This window comes from Balaenoptera borealis, assembly GCF_965194805.1.
Source record: "Balaenoptera borealis genome assembly, chromosome: 4".
Lineage (NCBI taxonomy): Eukaryota > Metazoa > Chordata > Mammalia > Artiodactyla > Balaenopteridae > Balaenoptera > Balaenoptera borealis.
In genome coordinates, this window is record NC_138861.1 from 30,343,654 (window position 1) to 30,361,046 (window position 17,393).

At 34.2% G+C, this 17,393-nt stretch overlaps 1 protein-coding gene across 8 annotated transcripts in view; it reads left to right on the plus strand.

The window, feature by feature from the left end:
* Positions 1-17,393, plus strand: part of BANK1 (B cell scaffold protein with ankyrin repeats 1) — a 485,507-nt gene that overhangs the window by 417,176 nt on the left and 50,938 nt on the right. For all 8 annotated transcript variants that reach the window (XM_082390995.1, XM_082390996.1, XM_082390989.1 and 5 more), the window contains exon 8: positions 17,262-17,340. In XM_082390995.1, the coding sequence (XP_082247121.1) occupies positions 17,262-17,340 (79 nt within the window). The remainder of the gene's footprint in view (positions 1-17,261; positions 17,341-17,393) is intronic.

The window sequence follows — 17,393 nt, forward strand, 5'->3', positions numbered from 1 at the left end:
TAGAAAGCTAGTTGACCTAGTGATTCAATAATTATATTTGTATGTGCTAACTCGTTGTTGGTTTCTATAGATTTTTATTCTAAATAGTTTCAGTGGCACTTGCAAACAAAATGAGTAACATTAAATCCACTATCTATTTGCATATGAATTTCTTTTAAATTTTTAATGGACTTATTTTTTAGAGCAGTTTTAGGTTTACAACAAAACTGAGAGCAAGGTACAGAAATATTCCATATATCCCTGCTTCTACACATACATACTCTCCCCCATTATCAACATCACTCACCAAAATGGTACCTTTTTTTAACCAAGGGTGAACCTAATTTGATACATCATAATCACCCAGAATCCATAGTGTACCTTAGGTTTCCTACACTCTTGGGGTTGTACATTCCATGGGTTTGGACAAAAGTATAATAACCTATATCCAAGATGAGAATATAATACCAAGTATTTTCATTGCCCTAAAAATCTCTGTGTTCTGATTATTCATCTCTCTCCCCACCCCACCCTTGGCAACCACTGATCTTTTTATTGTCTCCATAGTTTTGCTTTTTCCAGAATGTCATATAGTTAGAATCATACAGAATGTAACCCTTTCAGATTGGCTTCTTTCAATAATATGCATATAAGGTTCCTCCATGTCTTTTCATGGCTTAATAGCTCATGTCTTTTTAGCACTGAGTAATATTCTATTTTCTGGATGTACCACATTTTATTTACTCATGCACCTACTGAAGGACATCTTGGTTGCTTCCAAGTTTTGGCAATAATGAATAAAACTGCTATAAACATCATGTGCAGGTTTTTGTGTGGACATAAGTTTTCAACTTCCTTGGGCAAATACCAATGAGTGACATTGCTGAATTGTATGGTAGGAGTATGTTTAGCTCTGTAAGAAGCTGCCAAACTGTCTTCCAAAGTGGCTGTACCATTTTGCATTCCTATCAGCAAAGACACAGTTCTTGTTTCTCCACATAGTTGTCAGCATTTGGTGTTGCTAGTGTTCCAGATTTTGGCCATTCTAATAGGTGTGTAGTATTATCTCATTGTTGTTTTAATTTGCATTTCCTGGATAACATATAGAAAAGATGTGAACCATTTTCTCATGTGCCTGTTTCCCACCTGCGTATCTTCTTTGGTGAGGTGTCTGTTAAAATCTTTGGCCCATTTTTTAATTGGTTTATTTTCTTATTTAATTTTAAGAGTTCTTTGTATATTTTGGATAACAGACCTTTATCAGATGTATCTTTCGCAAATATTTTCTCCCAGTCTGTGGCTTGTCTTCTGTTTCTCTTGATTTTGTCTTTTGCAAAGCAGAAGTTTTTAATTTTAATGAAGTTCAGGTTATCAACTATTTTTTTCATGGATCACGCCTTTGGTGTTATATCTAAAAGGTATCACCATGCCCAAAATCATCTAAGTTTTTCCTGTTATCTTCTATGAGTTTTATAATTTTGCATTTTACTTTTAGGTCTGTGATCCATTTGGGGTTAACTTTTGTGAAGGGTATAAAGTCTGTGTCTAGACTCATGCTCTGCGTGTGGATGCCCATTTGTTCCAGTACCGTTGGTTGAAGAGACTCTGTTTGCTCCATTGTATTGCCTTTGTTGCTTTGTCAAAGATGAGTTGACCATATGTATAGGGAAATTTATTTTTAATTTAAGGAGCTATTTTAAACTTTATATATTCTACTGTGAAACCATTCTTCAGGCAAATGTCACGGCCTGCTATTTGGAAATGAAAACTGTCTACATTTAGAACCAGAAAAATCTTTCTCAAAAGATACGTAAAGCTGAAGATAAACTGCATTAGACAAATTTATCTAAACTTCATGTAAGGTTACACACTCATGGAGTTACTTCTAGTGAAAATAGATATTAGACACATCCTGATTTCCATTAGACTAGCTCTGATTTCCTTTAGACTATGAATTTGAAGATTAGGAATTATTTTCACAAGTGACTGAAATCTGCCAAGTAAATCACTGGAAGCTTGAAAATGCTAAGCTACTACCTCACAAGACAGTTTGCAATTCTCAGTGGCAGAATGAAGTGGGATGAGGCTCTTTTTACAGTAATTATAGAATATAATCAGCAGCACCCTTAGTGTTTTGGTTGGGGACCCCACAAAATAAAATTTATTTCAAGTTAAAAGCTTTCAGATTTCTGGGCTAAAGAAAATGACGTTTTTCTCCCAAAGTGAACTTACTGGTTTTATTGATTCTCGTCTATTTTGATTTTACATGCTGGTGTAGGGGAAATACGTTTAATATATAACAGTGTTGTTTTTCCTACCACAGAAGTTTTCCATTTTATTTTACCTTAAATGCATGGCAAATTTACTTTCAACAGGTTTGTTCTACTTTTAACTTATCAAATCTATTCTACTACAGCTTTGGGTTGTTTTCGGTACATAAAAATATTTTTTTGTCTAATTTTCCTTAAATAGATTTATATTTAGGTAAGATCTAAGTGTCCATCCTGCCAATGTACTCATCAAAATTAAGAGGAATGATAAAGGTCTTCTGATAAATGATTCAAATGGAATCTAGTAAATTTAGAGGGGTGAAAATGGCTTTTAATAAGCAAAATTATTTATTGAGGGTACATATGTGTCTCCCAGGTTTCTCTGATTATGAGATACTGCTCTGCTACTAGATAATATTGATAGTGTTGCTAGTTCAATTCCACAATTTAAGTGTAAAATTGTAAAATGGGGATACTTAAGAGTATTATGGTGTGTTGCCATATATCAAAAATAATATTAAATCCACATATATAAAATAAGTATTAACACTTTTATCTCTAGTGACTTTTCCCCATAAGAACAGCCTCTTCTGAATTGTAACCTGCCTTTTATTTGCCATCCCACCATGTCTTCATTAATTTATGATTCACCTTTTCTGACTGTTGATCTTTCATGTTTTAAATTCTCTGATCAATAGAATTGACTCTTCTAATTCTGCATTTTAAGCTAGAGATTATTCCAGCCATATAAATTCCTACTGGGGATAGATTTGCAACAGTATAAGCTTTAAGAATCTTTATATTTAACTTGTTCAAAAAACACTTATTTTGTGATAGTAATAATATAAACTAAAAGGGTCTTTTGTCTCATTTGTCAAATAACACTTATTATCTAGCAACTGAAGAGTATAATCTTTGTGGGAAATTGCTGGGTCTCTAAGTGGTGTTTTACGTTTGCTTCTGGCTTAGAGTTCAGAAACCACTTGCTTTTCTGTTTTTAGATAAATGACACGTGCAACAACTGTGATGATGGCAATGCTAACCTTCTATTACCCAGACTGGATTTTTCCATTTCGTTCTCTTTGACCCTCACTCAAGTTATCAAAGGCTCAGAAAAAAAGAAAAAAAAGGTGGCTCTTAGTAATAGTCAACATAAATGTAAAATAAACCCAGCTACCTCTTCACTGACTCCTATCTGCCAACTTAGAAACATGCAAATGTATCAATTATTTAGTTTCTATTTAGTTTTGCTCCAAATGAAAGCATTTTTTTAATGTGATTTAATTGGAGTATTTAAAACACCATAAGGATTTATAATTTTAACATAGTGGTATTTTGCGTTTCCTCTACAGAATTTTACCTTTTTTTATCTTATGATTTTGAAACTAAAACCAATTTCAAGATTTTAGAAATGTCAGTAGCAAAGCTTTACACCAGTGTCTGGTATATGCTATTGTTCTTATTATAGGAATAGAAGATCAGAGTTAAGGTAATTAATGCAGCAGTCAGGTTCAGGGTTCACTAAAGCCAAGTTCTTCAATCAGTTCTTGACTACTCAACTTTGTACTGTGTATCTCATCCATGGCCACTTTCTCCTTCCCTACTCTTGGTACAACCAGGAAGAAACACCCTTCTGAATTAGCACCTGTCCTCCCTCACATCATTTTATGCTGAAAGAAGGCAAACTAGTTTTAACATTAGTCTAAAAAAGTCTTCATTGTAATATGAACATTGTAAAATCAAATAAAAGTCGTTTGGGAATTAAACACCATAGAATCATTTGAGAGACCCCTCTCCTCACCGACCCAGCTCTTAGGGTGTATTACATATCATAGTCTGTGGAAATGCTGCCCCAGGAGAATTTCAATCTACAGCTTACACAACCATACCCAGAAGCCTTGATTAGTCTCCTTTAGCTTAATTGGTCGGCTATTGATCCATCATCACATCCATCTTGTGATTCCTCACACTTGAAAACAGAGGTAATTTCTTAAATCATTATAAGCTACAAAGACCACTATTTAGAGGTCTTTATTTTCATTCTTTACATTCCAGCTTGAACACAACTGACCTTTATTCAATATTAGAATTGAACATAAAGTTTGATGCAAACATAATTTAGTAATATGAAAAAATAGGGCAACACAAAAATTCATCCTGTACTAAAATAATGATCTTAATGAAGATGATACAAATACCAGTTGTTGAGTACTTTCTATGTGCCAAGTTCTATAATAAGTATTTGATATGTATTTTCTCATTTAATTTTCACAATAACCCTGAGAGGTAAGGTACTTTTATGCTTATTTTTACATCTAGAGAGACCAAGAGAGAAGACTATGCTTAAACTCATGTAAATAGTAAATACAAGAGTAACATTTGAATCCAGATCTGTGTGACAATACATCTGGACTCAAAATCTTAACCTATATAACCTACATGTATTTTTAGATGTACTGGTTAACAGCAATATCAATCATCATCATCACCATCATCTGGAGATATCTCCAACACACCATAATTGTAGTAAAATAAACAAACGTTGACTCCACTCTTTCTATCGAACTTCACATGTTCTCCCAAAAATTCACCTATTTCTTTAATTGGGCAGCTTTGCTCTTTTGCCTTCTGCATATGGCTTAATCAATCTTGCTTTTGCTTGCACCATTCTCTTTACCAGAAACATCCACATCTTTCTTCTTCCATCAATTCATTTATTGTTTATCCATCTATGAGCTCAACCAGCACACATTAGCTGCTTAGGACTAGATTCAAAGTTTACCTCTCAAAGTCTACCCATCCTTCAAATTCTAGCTCAAGTTATTCCACCTAGAACGATTTCATTCCTTTCATCTCCTATTACACCCTTTAGTCAAACCAAATACTTCAGGGACTACAATTGTTTCAAGCATTTTACTTTTATTTTCCTTGCTAAATATCCTGGGAACATATTATATGTTACATATTTTGTATACCCCCGGAAACTTGCATAGCATTAGGCACATAGCAAACATTTAATAAATTTTGATTGACCAAGGTTAGCAATAGTTCTACATGCTTGAAAATGTTAGATGACGTGTCTAGACTACACAGTAGGAATTTGCCAGGGCTGAGTTGTTGCACATTTTCATAAAGTCAACTGTACCAGAAACTCATTCCTCTTCAAAAATGTTTCAGTTGAGCTCTGAATACCATTCTGAAATTGAGGAAGGTTAATTAAGAATGATTCTCTGCCTCTTACCTTTGACCTTCGATTTGTGTGATTAAACCCTCCTAATTTGCTCTGACATTTTTCTCTCTCTGTTTTTCTTTCTTGTACCAAACTTCTTCTTTCTGCTGTCTCTTCTCCATCTAACTTCATTTCTAAATAGTGGACAAGAGTATATGGTTTTTGTTTTCAGAGTATTGTTCAGAAGCACCTAATACCCAATTAATCCATTTGACTTCATGGAAACTTGTTTTAAATCTTTTCAATTGAGAAAAGAATATTGTAAAATTTGATTAAATGTAATTTATAGTTTGACATTCAATTGCTTATATCTAATCACTTTTTTTGTTATAAAGTTAATTTGGACTTTGTACTTAGTTATTCCAAAATTCAATTCTATCAACCTGTTTGTTTTTGTTTTTCTTTCTTTTCTTTTTTTTTTTTTAACATCTTTATTGGAGTATAATTGCTTTACAATGGTGTGTTAGTTTCTGCTTTATAACAAAGTGAATCAGTTATATATATACATATATCCCCATATCTCTTCCCTCTTGCGTCTCCCTTCCTATCCCACCCCTCTAGGTGGTCACAAAGCACCGAGCTGATCTCCCTGTGCTATGCGGCTGCTTCCCACTAGCTATCTGTTTTACATTTCGTAGTGTATATATGTCCATGCCACTCTCTCACTTTGTCCCAGCTTACCTGTTCCCCTCCCCATATCCTCAAGTCCATTCTCTAGTAGGTCTGCGTCTTTATTCCCGTCTTGCCCCTAGGTTCTTCATGACCATTTTTTTTTTCTTTCTCAGATTCCATATATATGTGTTAGCATACGGTATTTGTTTTTCTCTTTCTGACTTACTTCACTCTGTATGACAGACTCTAGGTCCATCCACCTCACTACAGATAACTCAATTTCGTTTCTTTCTATGGCTGAGTAATATTCCATTGTATATATGTGCCACATCTTCTTTATCCATTCATGTGTCAGTGGAAACGTAGGTTGCTTCCATGTCCTGGCTATTGTAAATACAGCTGCAATGAACATTGTGGTACATGACTCTTTTTGAATTATGGTTTTCTCAGGGTATATGCCCAGTAGTGGGATCGCTGGGTCGTATGGTAGTTCTATTTTTAGTTCTTTAAGGAACCTCCATACTGTTCTCCATAGTGGCTGTATCAATTTACATTCCCACCAACAGTGCAAGAGGGTTCCTTTTTCTCCACACCCTCTCCAGCACTTATTGTTTGTAGATTTTTTGATGATAGCCATTCTGACTGGTGTGAGATGATATCTCATTATAGTTTTGATTTGCATTTCTCTAATGATTAATGATGTTGAGCGTTCTTTCATGTGTTTGTTGGCAATCTGTATGTCTTCTTTGGAGAAATGTCTATTTAGGTCTTCTGCCCATTTTTGGATTGGGTTGTTTGTTTTTTTGATATTGAGCTCATGAACTGCTTGTAAATTTTGGAGAGAAAAACCATATTATCATCTCAATAGATGCAAAGAAAGCTTTTGACAAAATTCAACACCCATTTATGATTAAAAAAACCCTCCAGAAAGTAGGCATAGAGGGAACTTACCTCAATATAATAAAGGCCATATATGACAAACCCACAGCCAACATCAGCCTCAATGGTAAAAAACTGAAAGCATTTCCACTAAGATCAGGAACAAGACAAGGTTGCCCACTCTCACCATTATTATTCAACATAGTTTTGGAAGTTTTAGCCACAGCAATCAGAGAAGAACAAGAAATTAAAGGAATCCAAATCAGGAAAGAAGAAGTGAAGCTGTCACTGTTTGCAGATGACATGATACTATACATAGAGAATCCTAAAGATGCTACCAGAAAACTACTAGAACTAATCAATGAATTTGGTAAAGTAGCAGGATACAAAATTAATGCACAGAAATCTCTGGCATTCCTATACACTAATGATGAAAAATCTGAAAATGAAATTAAGAAAACACTCCCATTTACCACTGCAACAAAAAGAATAAAATATCTAGGAATAAACCTACCTAAGGAGAAAAAAGACCTGTATGCAGAAAATTATAAGACATTGATGAAAGAAATTAAAGATGATACAAATAGATGGAGAGATATACCATGTTCTTGGATTGGAAGAATCAACATTGTGAAAATGACTATACCACCCAAAGCAATCTACAGATTCAATGCAATCCCTATCAAACTACCACTGGCATTTTTCAGAACTAGAACAAAAAATCTCACAATTTGTATGGAAACACAGAAGACCCCAAATAGCCAAAGCAATCTTGAGAAAGAAAAACGGAGCTGGAGGATTCAGGCTCCCTGACTTCAGACTATACTACAAAGCTACAGTAATCAAAACAGTATGGTACTGGCACAAGAACAGAAATATAGATCAATGGAACAGGACAGAAAGCCCAGAGATAAGCCCACGCACCTACGGTCACCTCATCTATGACAAAGGAGGCAAGAATATACAATGGAGAAAAGACAGTCTGTTCAATAAGTGGTGCTGGGAAAACTGGACAGCTCCAAGTAAAAGAATGAAATTAGAACACTCCCTAACACCATACACAGAAATAAACTCAAAATGGATTAAAGACCTAAATGTAAGGCCGGACACTATAAAACTCTTGGAGGAAAATATAGACAGCATACTCCATAACATAAGTCACAGCAAGATCTTTTTTGATCCACCTCCTAGAGAAATGGAAATAAAAACAAAAACAAATGGGACCTAATGAAACTTAAAAGCTTTTGCACAACAAAGGAAACCATAAACAAGACGAAAAGACAACCTTCAGAATGGGGGAAAATATTTGCAAATGAAGCAACTGACAAAGTATCAACCTGTTTTCATAGTTAAAAGTCTTGTTGATCAAGTTAATAGTTTATTTGGACATCATACAATTAACTACTTCTGTTTTCTCAAGTTGGTAAACTTCTTAACTTCATAAAGATGTTGGAAGACTCACCATTTAATAGCCATGTGCCCAAATATACTTTCAAGTGTTACATGAAGCAATGCAAGGGATATTCAAGATGTTGATGTTATATCTTGACCCCAAAGTCTCATCTTAAATTGCATAGAAAAGGTGTTTTTAATGAGTGTACTCATCTTTAAATGGCAAGAGTTTTTTGGGGGAGTGTCCTGAAAAAGAGCACTGTAGGCAGTAGATCTGGTTACCAAATATCACTGAGTTGAACAAAAACTTACATGGTCATATTTGAACCCTTTCCTCCATCCTATGTTATTGAAGCTGTAAAAAAAAAAAAAAAAATAGCATCGATATTTATTAAATCTGCTTTCTCCATTAAATATTTTCTTTCACTGGTTTTCATTACCCTTCACTTTGACTATTAAAATACTCCCCTTTCCCTCATACCCACTGTTCCAGAATTATTTTTCTTTTTTAATCTATTTTATTTTTAATTGTTATTGGAGTATAGTTGATTTACAATGTTGTGTTAGTTTCAGGTGTACAGCAAAGTGAACCAGTTATACGCATACATATATCCACTCTTTTTTTTTTAGACTCTTTTCCCATATAGGCCATTACAGAGTATTGAGTAGAGTTCCCTGTGCTATACAGCAGGTTCTTACTAGTTATCTATTTTATATATAGTAGTGTATATATGTCAATCACAGTCTCCCAATATATCCCTCCCCTTCTTATCCCCTGGTAACCATAAGTTTGTTTTCTACATCCGTGACTCTACTTCTGTTTTGTAAATAAGTTCATTTGTACCCTTTTTATTAGATTCCACGTATAAGTCATGTCATATGATATTTATCTCTCTGTGTCTGACTTACTTCACTCAGTATGACAATCTGCTCTAGGTCCATCCATGTTGCCGCAAATGGCATTATTTCATTCTTTTTTACGGCTGAGTAATATTCTATTGTATATATGTACCACATCTTCTTTATCCATTCCTCCATTGATGGACATTTAGGTTGCTTCCATGTCCTGGCTATTGTAAATAGTGCTGCAATGAATATTGGGGTGCATGTATCCCGTTAAAACATAGTTTTTTCAGGGTATATGCCAAGGAATGGGATTACTGGGTCGTCTGGTAGTTCTATTTTTAGTTTTTTAAGGAACGTCCATACTGTTCTCCATAGTGGTTGTACCAATTTACATTCCCACCAACAGTGCAGGAAGGTTCCCTTTTCTCCACACCCTCTCCAGCATTTATTGTTTGTAGATTTTTTGATGATGGCCATTCTGACCGGTGTGAGGTGATACTTCATTGTAGTTTTGATTTGAATTTCTCTAATAATTTGTGAAGTTGAGCATCTTTTCATGGGCTTTTTGGCCATCTGTATGTCTTCTTTGGAGAAGTATCTATTTAGATCTTCTGCCCATTTTTGATTGGGTTATTTGTTTTTTTGATATTGAACTGCATGAGCTGTTTTTGTATTTTGGAGATTAATCCCTTGTTGGTTGCTTTGTTTGCAAATATTTTCTCCCATTCTGAGGGTTGTCTTTTCATTTTGTTTATGGTTTCCTTTGCTGTGCAAAAGCTTTTAAATTTAATTAGATCCCATTTGTTTATTTTTGTTTTTATTTCCATTGCTCTAGGAGGTGGATCAAAAAAGATATTTCTGCGAATTATGTCAAAGAGTGTCCTGCCTATGTTTCCTCTAAGAGTTTTATAGTGTCCGGCCTTATATTTAGGTCTTTAATCCATTTTGAGTTTATTTTTGTGTATGGTGTTAGGGAGTGTTCTAATTTCATTCTTTTACTTGGAGCTGTCCAGTTTTCCCAGCACCACTTATTGAACAGACTGTCTTTTCTCCATTGTATATTCTTGCCTCCTTTGTCATAGATGAGGTGACCGTAGGTGCGTGGGTTTATCTCTGGGCTTTCTGTCCTGTTCCATTGATCTATATTTCTGTTTTTGTGCCAGTACCATACTGTTTTGATTACTGTAGCTTTGTAGTATAGTCTGAAGTCAGGGAGCCTGACTCCTCCAACTCTGTGTTTCTTTCTCAAGATTCCTTTGGTTATTCAGGGTCTTTTGTGCTTCCATACAAATTGTAAAATGTTTTGTTCTAATTCTGTGAAAAATGCCATTGGTAATTTGATAGGGATTGTGTTAAATCTGTAGATTGCTTTGGGTACTATAGTCATTTTCACAATATTGATTCTTCCAATCCAAGAACATGGTATATCTCTCCATCTGTTTGTGCCATCTTTGATTTCTTTCATCAGTATCTTATAGTTTTCTGAGTACAGGTCTTTTGCCTCCTTAGGTAGGTTTATTACTAGGTATTTTATTCTTTTTGTTGCAGTGGTGAATGGGATTGTTTCCTTAATTTCTCTTTCTGATCTTTCATTGTTAGTGTATAGGAATGCAAGAGATTTGTGTGCATTAATTTTGTATCCTGCAACTTTACCAGATTCACTCATTAGCTCTAGTAGTTTTCTGGTGGCATCTATAGGATTCTCTAAGTATAGTATCATGTCATCTGCAAACAGTGACAGTTTTACTTCTTCTCTTCGAATTTGGATTCCTTTTATTTCTTTTTCTTCTCTGATTGTCATGGCTAGGAGTTCCTAAACTATGTTGAAAAGTAGTGGTGAGAGCGGACATCCTTGTCTTATTCCTGATCTTAGAGGAAATGCTTTCAGTTTTTCACCATTGAGAATGATGTTTGCTGTGGGTTTGTCATATATGGCCTTTATTATGTTGAGGTGTGTTCCCTCTATGCCCACTATCTCGAGAGTTTTTATCATAAATTGGTGTTGAATTTTGTCAAAAGCTTTTTCTGCATTTATTGAGATGATCATATGGTTTTTCTTCTTCAATTTGTTAATATGGTGTATCACATTGATTAACTTGCATATATTAAAGAATCCTTGCATCCCTGCGATAAATCCCACTTGATCATGGTGTATGATCCTTTTAATGTGTTGTTGGATTTTGTTTGCTAGTATTTTGTTGAGGATTTTTGTGTCTATGTTCATCAGTGATCTTGGTCTGTAATTTTCTTTTTTTTGTGATACCTCTGTCTGGTTTTGGTTTCAGGGTGATGGCAGCCTCATAGAGTGAGCTTGGGAGTGTTTCTTCCTGTGCAATTTTTTTAAGAGTCTGAGAAAGATAGGTGTTAGCTCTTCTCTAAATGTTTGATAGAATTTGCCTGTGAAGCCATCTGGTCCTGGGCTTTTGTTTGTTGGAAGATTTTTAATCACAGTTTCAATTTCAGTGCTTGTAACTGGTCTGTTCATATTTTCTATTTCTTCCTGGTTCAGTCTTGGAAGATTGTACCTTTCTAAGCATTTGTCCATTTCTTCCAGGTTGTCCATTTTATTGGCATATAGTTGCTTGTAGTAATCTCTCATGATCCTTTGTATTTCTGCAGTGTCAGTTGTAACTTCTCCTTTTTCATTTCTAATTTTATTGATTTGAGTCTTCTCCCTCTTTTTCTTGATGAGTCTAGCTCAAGGTTTATCAATTTTGTTTATCTTCTCAAAGAACCAGCTTTTAGTTTTATTGACCTTTGCTATTGTTTTCTTCGTTTCTATTTCTTTTAGTTATGCTCTGATCTTTGTGATTTCTTTCCTTCTACTAACTGGGTTTTGTTTGTTCTTCTTTCTCTAGGTGCTTTAGGTATAAGTTTAGGTTGTTTATTGAGATTTTTCTTGTTTCTTGAGGTAAGATTGTATTGCTATAAACTTCCCTTTTAGAACTGCCTTTGTTGCATCCCATAGGTTTTAGGTCATTGTGTTTTCGTTGTCATTTGTTTCTAGGTATTTTTTATTTCCTCTTTGATTTCTTCAGTGATCCATTGGTTATTTAGTAACATATTGTTTAGCCTCCATGAGTTTGTGTTTTTTATAGTTTTTTTCCTGTAATTGATTTCTTTTTTTTAATATTTATGTATTTTCTTTATTTATTTTTTGGCTGCGTTGGGTCTTAGTTGTGGCATGCAGCATCTTCGCTGAGGCATGTGAGATCTTTCGTTGCAGCATGCAGTCTTTTTGTAGTGGTGCTCGGGCTTCTCTTTAGTTGTGGCACACACAGGCTTTTCTCTAGTTGTGGCATGCAGGCTCCAGGGCACATGGGTTCTGTAGTTGTGGCGCATGGGCTTCAGAGCACGTGGGCTCTGTAGTGGCGACATGTCGGCTCTCTCATTGAGGTGCGAGAGCTCAGTAGTTGTGGCGGATGGGCTTAGTTGCCCTGTGGCATGTGAGATCTTAGCTCCCCAACCAGGGGTCGAACCTGCGTTCCCGCACTGGAAGGTGGATTCTCTACCACTGGACCACCAGGGAAGTCCCTCCTGTAATTGATTTCTAATCTCATAACGTTGTGGTCAGAAAAGATGCTTGATGCTACATTTTAAAACTAACTTGCTTGGAGAACTATCTAAATTATTACATTTTTATTGTGGCACATGCTTTTAGCATTATATCAGTGTATGAACAAGAAAATAAACTAGACATCCACAGATTCCTTTCAGATTTTGGATTCCATAATTTTAAATGAAGATAACTGTTTTTTTACTTTTACAACTACAACCTTAACAGAGAAATGGATTTTAATTTTATCATTCACATTTTAGTGAAAGATGGCTGAATTTAAACCAAGCATATGGCCCAATAAAGGTGTTAGTGCCTCAGAAGTGCAACCACAACTGTGATGGATTAAAAACAAACATTATCAAAATAGGACTAGAGTGTAGTTAAAAGGGTCAGGTGCCCAAGCTTGAAGTTCACAACTCTAGTTAGAGCTGATGGACAGAGACTAAGACCAGAAGCTGTCAGCACCAGGACTGGAGCCGTATGTGTCACCACTCAGGGAGATTGGCTTGAGGGTGGCCTCAGGTTGAGAGAAGAGCTGGGTGAACACACTGAATGAGTCGAGGTCAGAACAAGAGATGTGCCAGCTACAGAAGCCAACCCTCAAGAATCTTTTTGAAAGCTAAATTTTTTCAGATTTGTTTTCCTAAGTTTGAGGAAATAGGTTTCAATATTCCTGCTGGTTTTTTTCTCCCTTTTTACTAACTTTCAGATGAAACCATCACCTGTCCCCTTGGCACCTCTTCTTTTCACTGCACCAGATTGTTTTGTTGGTTACAATTAAAAAATTGAATTTCTCATTGTGTAGAATGAGACTTCTAACCTTTGTACACCTGGTCAAATTATCTTTTCATCACTTAATTTTTTATATTCAGATTCTGTCTTAAAAAATAGAGCATATATCCTCGGGTTATTCTAACAAAATTTTGGTCCATGCTAAGGAAAATGTCCACTTTTTCCCCATCTGAGTTTAACTGCTCCACAACTATTTGGTTCTTCCTCATTCCTCTTTCAGTCACAGACAGAGTTCCTATTTAGTTTTTACATTCAGGATTCCATTTCCCATAATATAAACAGAAACTTTCATGAGGAATTATATAAGTCTGCTTCTAGGCCATATTCCTGGATGGCCTAAGGAAAAACAAATTCTCTTAAAAGATGTCATGAAATCTAAGATATACTTTTACAATATGACCTTGAAAATTTTTTTGAGACTTGTTTGTTTGCTGTCATGCACAGCTTTTGTATAACTTTGTTCATTCTTAACATTTACTAGTAAAAATCTTTACTATTTCAATTGGAATGTTATTGCAGATTCTGAAGCCTAGTGCATTCATTTTGGGTAATGAATAAAATATTACAAGGTCAATTTGTTACTCTTCAGAGACATATATATATATGGCTCTGAACAGACTGTCATGTGCTTTAAAGCTGGTAAAATCATTTATAATCAACACTGTGGAAAGTTGGACAAAAGTTGGGCTAATTACAATATCTTCAGAAGCTCATAAAAACATTTAGAAACCAACTTCCATGTGAAGATTGTTTTTATTCACTCCCTTAAAATCAGAATATTGTGATTAATTTGTACTGTACTAGATGCCAAAGCCATGTGGAGCTTTATATACCTCAGTCAACAAGAAGTTCTTTTATCTTTGATAAGGAATGATTTAAATTTTATCAAACATTGTGTGCTACAAGGACTATCTACGGCCTAGAATATTACTCTGAGCATGTTCAGCTAATAGATTTTATTGTTTAAGCTGGATTTTTTTCATTTAGAGAAGTGGCAATCATGGCAAGTGTCAAGATAATTTTTTAATCCAATCTCCTCACCCAAAAAGCAAATGAATAAAACTTTTCCCTGATTATCTGGTTATTTCTTAATTTTACATTTCACCTGTAAGGACTGAGTTTATGGTAATGAAATAAATAAAATATTGTATTCTAATCATTTTATGATTTATTTCCCCTCCCAATAAAAATGGGATATTTTTGGAGAGTGCGAATTGTGTATCTTTTAAACTTTTAACTATTTACCTTAATTACTAATAGAGTATTTAGCACATCGTAGGCCTGCATAAATATTTGATAAATTAATGAATAAAGTCAGACTCTAGCCGCAGATAAAGAAACTTATTAAAGAATTAAATATTTCTTCCTCTGATTCTTATCATCTCTATTAGCTTGTAAATTATAGAGATGTTTTTAATAATAAAATCATACTGCCACACTTCGATCAGAAAGTATATATTCCAGTTCTTTTTCTGTCACAGCAGAACGTCCAAAGGCACACCGTTCAGAAGAATTAAGTTAAATATTATTGGCTCATTATTGATGATTCCCGCATCAAATCAGTGTGGTCACCGTGTTTGCTTAAGTGTGAATGACGAAAGGAAAATCTAACATATGCAGATTACATTTATTGAGCACTCACTATGTGGTAGACGTAATAATGTGTTTTGCTTACATTTTCTAATTTAACCTTCCCAGCAAATTGATAGTATAGATATTACTATCCATATTTTGCAGGATAGAATATTGAAATTTAGAGTAAAGTGCCCAATGTCACGCAGCTAATAAATAATAGAACTATGATTTGTTCTTAGACTGACTTCAAAATCCATTCTCTGTCCACTGTACCACACAACAAAGTATTAAAGTGATTAGATGTCAGAGTGCCATCATACTTTTAAGCCATCATTGGTTTCACCAGTTATTAATATATCATTAGATATAACACATTTTTCCAAAATAAATATGATTGTAAGTGTAAGGAATTCTAGTAAGACACAATTGTTTTTGAGTGTAAATATGTCAAAAGATCCTTTCATTCCTGAGAAAACAATTACTTTCTATATAGCCTGATTATACAAAATATCAGTTTTACATAATATTTATGAAAGTGCCCAAATCAAATTTGGCTATTTTTTAAATTTGGAAGCCATTTCCTTCAAGACATTTTTAGGCTTGTGTGTTTGTTTGCACAAATGTCATAAAGCTTAAGTTATAACATAAAAATGATTCCATTATGTTTCAACCTCAGTATGTGACACACACACACCCCTACATACTTGCCCACAGACTCTTTATTAAGAGACTGATTTTGAACTCATAGTGTCTAGGCTTGTGAATAGTATAGAGGAAATTTTCACATAATTCCTGAAATCTTTGTAAAGCATTCCTGTTATTCAACTAGTAGAAACTTCCTTGATGTGATTTTAAGAGTATTATGGATTTTTTTTAATGTATTCTTGATCTACCTTGTGAAATATAGAGGTCAGGCTAACTGAAAACAAAAAATGACCATATCAACAATGCTTTTAATACCAAAGCATACAAATACCAAGCATATAAATACCAACCATCAATATCAAGCATACAAATATCAACCAAATATCAATCAATCTCCCTAGTAAAGTTACATGATTTTTTACATTAGCATTTAATTGAGTCCACAAAGGGGAAAATATAATTTAAATAGAAAATAATATGAAAAAGAATATATATATTCTGTTATATAGATTATATATATATTCTTTGATTTCCACTGGAATCTTGAAAATAAAAATCTCTTTAATATTTTTATAGTGAGCCTGATGCAGAAGCTCATTTTCTTTTTTTTAATTGAAGTATAGTTGATTTACAATGTCGTGTTAGTTCCTGGTGTACAGAAAAGTAATTTAAAGGGACATTCCAAACGTAGAGCCAATGGACTAATCATTTCAATTTTATTAAGAACAAAAGCATAAATCATTTGAATAATCACTTGGAGTTCATGGTAACGAAATGTGACCTATGTTAATGCAACCAAGCTCCGTCTCTTTCTCTGCATGCTTTTGTACAAATAGAGCTGTCACTGGAGTTACTTAGCTTTCTCAACAAACACCAATATGTTCCACTACTTTAGACCCCATGCCTCCTTCAGAGATTATAAGCAAACACTAGCAATTCCAGAGGAAAAAAAGCGGGTTTCTATGCTTTCTCAGTAATTCTCCCTTCTAAGTGTAGTGGAACTGATTTCAGAAAGACAAACATAAATTCCCTTACTCAGTTTCCTTTTTCTTTTTAAAGATGGAAAATAAACCACTTTAAAATTTCACTGTCTTATACTGTGTTATAATCCTTGATGTAATTAAGAATATCTTTTGAACTGGTAAAAGATACCAGAAATGTTCAAAGGAAGCAAAGCTCATGGTTTTTAAAAGAAATAGTTGCCTTCATTTTTATTCAGGAGTTATTTATTGTAAAAATTTCATGATTATTGCTGTGAATCTTAAAGTAATTTCAAAAAAGTTCCATTTAAAAAGCTCTTTATTGTAAATGTTATATTGTTCCAGTTACACTTTTAATACCGTGTCATTGAAAAAATTATAGATGGCCCAAATGTAATAGCTAAGATATGTAAGGTATTAGCTGTCAATTTGGTATGTGTGAAAATGCAGATTTATTAAGATTAATACATATTATTGAAAATTACATTCCTTTTTGTCCTCAGATCCAAGAAGTTAGCAGAAATAATGAGGAAGAAAATGACTATGAAGAGGATATTACCTCATTTTCTACATGTTCTCCTAGTAAGTGTTCCAATATGTTATGTACATAAGCAACATTTGTATTAAGGTATGCG